Genomic DNA, 6417 nt, shown 5'->3' with positions numbered 1-6417 from the left:
TGGGCTAGAGCCCAAAATGTGCTGCCAAGGTTGTGGCAGAAGCAGCAGCAAGAACATACTAATTTTAAAGGGAATGGACCACCTACTTTGCCAGCAGAAAGTCAGTGCTACTTAAGCTCCTTGAAGTGTTGAAATGATTTGAGCAGATGTTATATTGAAAATATTTTCCAATTCTTTGTCAGAATGTTGCTCGTATTTGGGAGTTTTAACATAAAGCAGAACTACAGCCAATGGTGTTTATGGATGTCTAACTGCTTGAAATACTTTTTAGCCGAGACCAGAATCAATACACTTTTTAGTCAGAGCAACCCTTTTTCTGACTGCATTACAGTTTAAGCCATGCTCCTACATCGCTACCAACAAAACATTAGGATGAACAAGTATTTCTGTACACGCGTGTGACCCAGTGGCATTCCTTCTGGGCCACTGGTCACTTCAGGGCTCTGGCATGCCGATCAGTCGTTATTACTGACATTAACTGAAGCATTTTTGTGCAATTCCTTCCGACTGAGCCAATCCTCTGCGCCCCGCGTGGCACAATGAGATTCAGGGCTTCCATCAGTTCTTACACAGACCCAACAATCACCTATACAGCAAAAGTCTTTTATTAAAAATCACAGCACACAGATCCTTTGGCCAATAAAGGCATACATGAGAGGACATAAATACACACAGAATACGCTTACGCAATTACCGAATTTTTCATCATCACAGATAGCTTCAGGTTTCGAGCAGTTTTATTTTCTATATAAATGCTGAGCAAATAAACTGTGTGCCACACCTCACCCCCGAATGGTAAAGTTATGTGGCTGCAAAAACAATGTGCAATTTCATTCAACTGTTTAAAACATACTCAGCACAGCACCCCACGTTAATTCTGTTTCATAAAGGCACACTTATGTAGCATCCTTCAGCTTCAGATAGGCTACGAGTAACAGACTGATCTGTTTCCAAGTTTTACTAGACATTACCTAATTAGTCTGTATTAGAAGGTAATAACTGGCATATTGTGTTGGCATAAAGTAGTTCCAGTTCCAAGGTAAAAGCATATCTTACGCAGGTACATGTAGCAACAGATTTGAGTCTTGCAGGCAGCGTGTTCTAAATAAAACGTGTAGTAGTGCAGGTGTTGACAGTCAAGCATACCGTAATACCAAAACCACATTTCAGCTCTGATGCTGGAGCTGGGCTGAACAGAAACTATTAGGAATGCAACTCTTAATCACCTTCCCATGCTGCTGGGCTTTTAATCAAATCTGCAAAGCTAGCACCTTAAACCTCCCCGCAAACAGAGCGTTAACAGATACGAAATACAAATGTAAATGCTCAAAAATGAGGCATTTCAACTCCAGAAAATGTAACATTTGTCAAAAACATGACACACAGAAGCTGTACGTGAGCACGCTTCACGTGAACAAGGCTAGACATTCAGAAAATAAAGTATTTGGTTACAGGAATGGTAATTTGTAAGTTGGGCTTGTGTTTTTCTTTAAATCTTGAACTGACTATAGGAATTCTTGGAAGCTTCATGCTGTTTAAGTGGAGCTGTTAATTTAGTACGTCAATTAATGGTTTAACTACTTGCTTTTACACACTGAAGTAATTAAGTCATGGTGCACATCACGTAAAAGTCACTGGAAAATAAAATCAACTTTCTAACCGAGTTTATGGCATTGTCAGCTTTAAATATTTCAGTATCAGGTCTTAGATATGATCACAGAGAGGGCACATTGTGAACAATTAATTTCTCTACTGTATCTATTAGCTCTGGTAGAATGCTAAATGCGTGATTTCAAAAAAATAATCTGAAAAATAATCTGTAAATAATAACAAAGAGCTCAATAGTGTTACAGATCAACTCAATGGTAGTCCTGAATGGATGCCAACATAAACTTACAGACTTGACACAGCTGCTGAACTTACATGCTGATATCTAGAAAAGCTAGGGTGATAATTTTCCCCCAAACAAACAATAATATTAAAAATGCAAATTATTTATGAAGAGAAAACTTGGAAACAAGCAGAAACAGTGTTTAAAAAAAAATAAAAAGCCCAACACATCACTAACCTATTGCCAACTAAGAACGGCTACAAAAAAGAAGATAAATCTCCTCCTGGATGATTTTGTTTTCACTAAGGCCCACAACAAAACTTTGTACTCTTAATATAAAGACCAAAACATGCTTATTTCTCAGCAGCACAGAGACATTCTCCCAAATGCTGGACCCACTGAAGTCAGAGTCTTCCCCCGACCCTGGAGAGGGACAAAGATTATATTATGGTTTTCAAGTATAAAAAACATCATATCCGAGACTTCTGAGATGGTGTCAGGAAAAATGGAACCTAGTCCTGAGAAGGTATGAAAGACAGCCTTTCGTTACCACTTCTAAAATATTCAATTCTTATGTCACTCAAAAATGTGCTTTATACTTTGCTTTAAAAAAAATGGGCTCAATTTCAGACAAACTTTTTTAGTGACTCACTCATGCCATACACAGATGTTTCTTGATTACTCAAAATAGCATTGTCTTTCACATGCAAATTCTTTGTAGTAAAATATTAATAATCCTGCGCTAGTTAATGTTTTTCTTGGGTTTTCCACACATGTAGGATGTCTGCTATCTCCTAAATGATTCAGTTTGCTTTTAAAATACCAAAAAGTCTAAAAACTTAATCTTTTGTGCCATTTTCCCGTTGATTGGGATTGAAATCTAAGTTCTGTATTTGCAGTAAGTCAATGCCCACTAAGAAAACTAAAACCACTTACCAAAGGACGAGAAATCAGTCAAACCTTCCTTGTTAATTCGCAACTAGAGCAAAACATGGGTAAGCTTAAACAGAAAAGGGTACAAGGAAGCTGTGTCAGACCACGATCCAGGTATCGAGTGTGTAAGAGTGGTCACCAGCATTCCCGAGCTTCACCCTGCAAGCGTGCGGGCAGCGCGCTCGGCAGATCCAGCATTTCTCTGCCATTAATTTTGCAATGAAAAACACTTTTTTTTGGGGACCTGGGGATGGGAGTTGTGGGTAGGGATAGTCAAAGTCACCAACGTGAACAGCCTCCGTGGACACAGTTATTGATAGCAGTGGATAAACAGTACATTCTTACTAGCTTGAGACATGCAGCAGACTTTTGATCTGCAGTTTGGATCCCAGTACTTTAAATAATGGCTTGTACACCGACAAACTCAAGCACTGTTTGATATGTAATTCTCATGGACGTTACAGTACCTCCTTAAATTTAAAATGACATTTAACTATCTTATTTTTTCCTATACATAACACGTTTTCAATAATTATAAATAAATACTCACATTACAAGCATTTAATCACATATATACACACAATACTAGTGAACCCCAAATGGCAAATAGGCATTTTTTAAAGAATGCTTAAACCAATTTAAATTTCCTGTAATCTTGTTGAAGTCTTGTTTTAGGATAGTATACCTTGCTGAAAAGCACATCTGCCTGTCAATACATAAGCATGCAGTAGAATGGACACATGCTAAAATAACTTGTTTTCACTATCTTAACTTGGTTTTACAAGCCAAAAATTTCTTTGAATTTCCAAAATAGAGAATTATCATCCTCTGCAGAAGACTTTTCTTAATCCTCAGTAACTTAATCAAAACAAGAGTAACAAAAAAACCCATACTCGATTCCTTTGGTATGAATTGTTAACTTGCTAATTTCAGAAGAAAAATATAGAGATATATTGGCACCTTTTTTTTTTTTTTCTTTGCAATTTGTCACTTCCTGCAGGTGGGAACAGACACTGACCTAAGGAGTGAAGGAAATAAAATTGTATGAAAGTGCAGTGTGCAACAAACAGTAAATATTATTATTGGTAAGTAAGAATGCCCTTCAGGCATAAACGTAAAAACTCTGCTTATACTGAAAGATCTGTAGCTGACAAAGTTTACTGGAAGTCAGTAGCTCTGACTGGAAAAAATTTTTTTTCTGTGTGTTAGAGCACCTGCCATTCAACAATGTTTGAATTACAGGCTTACTGAAAGGTGTGAAGATAAATAACATGTTGAAATTTTCTAAGTTATCTGTTCTACAGCCAAGAATGTTGTGTCTGTGTTTACTGTTCAATGCTGCATCTGATGCTGACAAGCTCTGTCAGTGCTAGAATTATTTGGAGACAGGACTAAGGGACATAATCCCATTTACTGCCGTATCACTTGAGCTATTATCTTAGACCTCCTGTAAAATTACTTTTAGTTTCACTAAAAGGTGCTATTGGAGAGGAGAGAATTCACACAGTCTATCTTCGGGCATCTAGATGTGACTGTTGGGGGATTAGTCTCCTTTGACTGCGATGTATCTCCCAAAAAGAGAGACGAGGTTCTCCTCAAACAGGAATCTCGGGGGTGGAGGAACCTGTTTTTCTTTACATGCAGAGTTTACTTTCTTCGCTGAGGTACCCGCATTAGGGCAATCTTGCTTTAACTCGGAATAGCTTCCACTGACCTAATCCTGCTAATTTACACTTTACTTAAGTAATCCAGAACAATGTAAATCTGAAGCCTACTATGTCTGACCTTGTAGTAGTCAGTGAGATTACTTACTGTACGGAGAGGAAATGTTTCTTCATACACAGTGTGTTTGGAGGATAAACTAAGAATAACACCCAATAACTGAAGGGTAGCTTTGTAGCATAACTATTTGCCCCCAAAATAAGATAACGTCATCTATATCTGCCAAATACCATAACTCATCCAGCTTTCTAAATATAGACTTACTCTGTAGCTGCCAGATAATTTATGTACACGATGTCTTTAAAGCAACAAAAAGCTTAGAGACAAGTTACACAGAAGGTCCAATAATTCCATTCTTGTAAATCAGAGCACTTGTCAAAGAACAGACTCTCTCCCTCCCCTAACACAAACATCCTAGGTGAAATTGTTCCCTTTACTTGACTGCTTGTGTCAATAACCAGCCACCAGTTTCCACTGGCAATAGCAGCTGATTTGTGGCCCCATTAGAATCTTCAAACCTTGCCAAACTGACACTTCTTCCTTGCCAAGAAATAAACAGCAGATGCTAGTTTCACAATCTCATAGATAGCATAAAGGCCTGTCACGATCTTTAGCAAATAAATCTTAGAATCTGTTAAAAATCTTCCAGCAACTTTTCATTCAGGTTATCTCCCCCAAATTTTCTGTACTATCCATATCTTGCAACCTATTATTTGCCTTCAATCCCGTCATAATGAGCCTTTCCATGCTTTTTCTCATCTTATTTCTTTTTTTTCCTTTTTTTTTCCAAACATCTCTACATCATGCCACATCAGTAGCTCTTAGGAGTTTCGGGGGTTTCATTGATCGTGACAATGAATCGTGCAAAATCTTCTGAGTAACTTTTAAGCCCTAGTTACTGGGACTCTCCCCACGTAACAGAAGCCGAGCTGAGAGAGTCCATCAACATTCTGCCTTTTCTTTCCTCAGACTTTCATGGGATGCCATCCTTCCTTTGGCAACACTGTGAAGGAGGTACTCCCCAGTCATACATGTAGGAAAGCCTGAGCTTAACCTCCTCCTTACAGAGCTTCCCTTCTTTAGCCAGGGTCTGGTGCTTTTCCAGCATGTCCTCGATGCTTTGCTTATGAGTTACTATGTACTTATTGTTGCAACCTCGCGACTTATACTCAGTGTCAAAACGCGGGTCGTGAACTCTCTTCACATCGATGGGAGCCAGCCACACCCCCAGGGAGACATCTTCACTCTGCCACATGTTCAGGTAGTCTCTGCTAAGACGCAAATAGCGCACCAGATCTGCAGAAATCACGTAACCACCACCCAGGGCATATGGTAGATAGTAGTCACAGAGCACCCAGGCGCTCTCTTTCCATTTGCCACCAGATTTCACTCGACCGCGGCCAGAAAAGAAGCCCCAGTAGAGGCGACGTGGCTCCTTGGCTCTCAGCTCTTCCACCAGCACATCCAAGCGTACGAAGGTATCGTCATCGGCCTTCAGGGCAAACTGGAAGTCCAGGTGCAGATCCAGCCAGACGTACGTGGCCAGGACTTTAGCAGTTAGGTTCTCGTAGGAATCCCGCAGCTCTGGCAGAAGGAGGAGGTCTCTGTGCCGGCTCTGCTCCAGCTCCAGGCTCCGCAGCTCCTCCGCCCCCAGCCCGCCTGTGCCGATCACAAAGCGGCTCCAGATGTCATCGTGGGGTGGGCGCCCGGCGGCCGAGAGCCACGTGCTGCGGATGATGCTGCGACGCTCGCTGTACTTGGGGCCGCTTGTAATGAGCACGGCCAGGAAGGCCGTCTCCTCCGGGGAGGCCGGTGGGGCCGCGGGGGGCTGCGGCCCCCTGACACCTCGCGGCGGCAGGGCTGCGGGCTGGTTGTGCGGGAGCCCGCGGGGGGCTGGCAGGGGCCGCAGGCCCTCCGAGGTGCACTTGGCC

The 6417-nt window shown here is 41.3% G+C and overlaps 1 protein-coding gene across 1 annotated transcript; it reads right to left on the bottom strand.

Annotated features, from left to right (window-relative positions):
* Positions 1-589: 589 nt before the first annotated feature.
* On the bottom strand, positions 590-6416 carry B3GALT6 (beta-1,3-galactosyltransferase 6; the record flags this gene model as incomplete). Its single annotated transcript, XM_026862945.1, has 1 exon — positions 590-6416. A coding segment is annotated over one exon (957 nt), but the record flags the coding sequence as incomplete, so codon positions are not given.
* Between the last annotated feature and the right edge of the window lies 1 nt (position 6417).

The sequence above is a fragment of the Athene cunicularia genome, assembly GCF_003259725.1.
Source record: "Athene cunicularia isolate RWA chromosome 21 unlocalized genomic scaffold, athCun1 chr21_part1, whole genome shotgun sequence".
NCBI classification, from domain to species: domain Eukaryota; kingdom Metazoa; phylum Chordata; class Aves; order Strigiformes; family Strigidae; genus Athene; species Athene cunicularia.
This window is presented reverse-complemented; position numbering and strand designations above follow the sequence as displayed.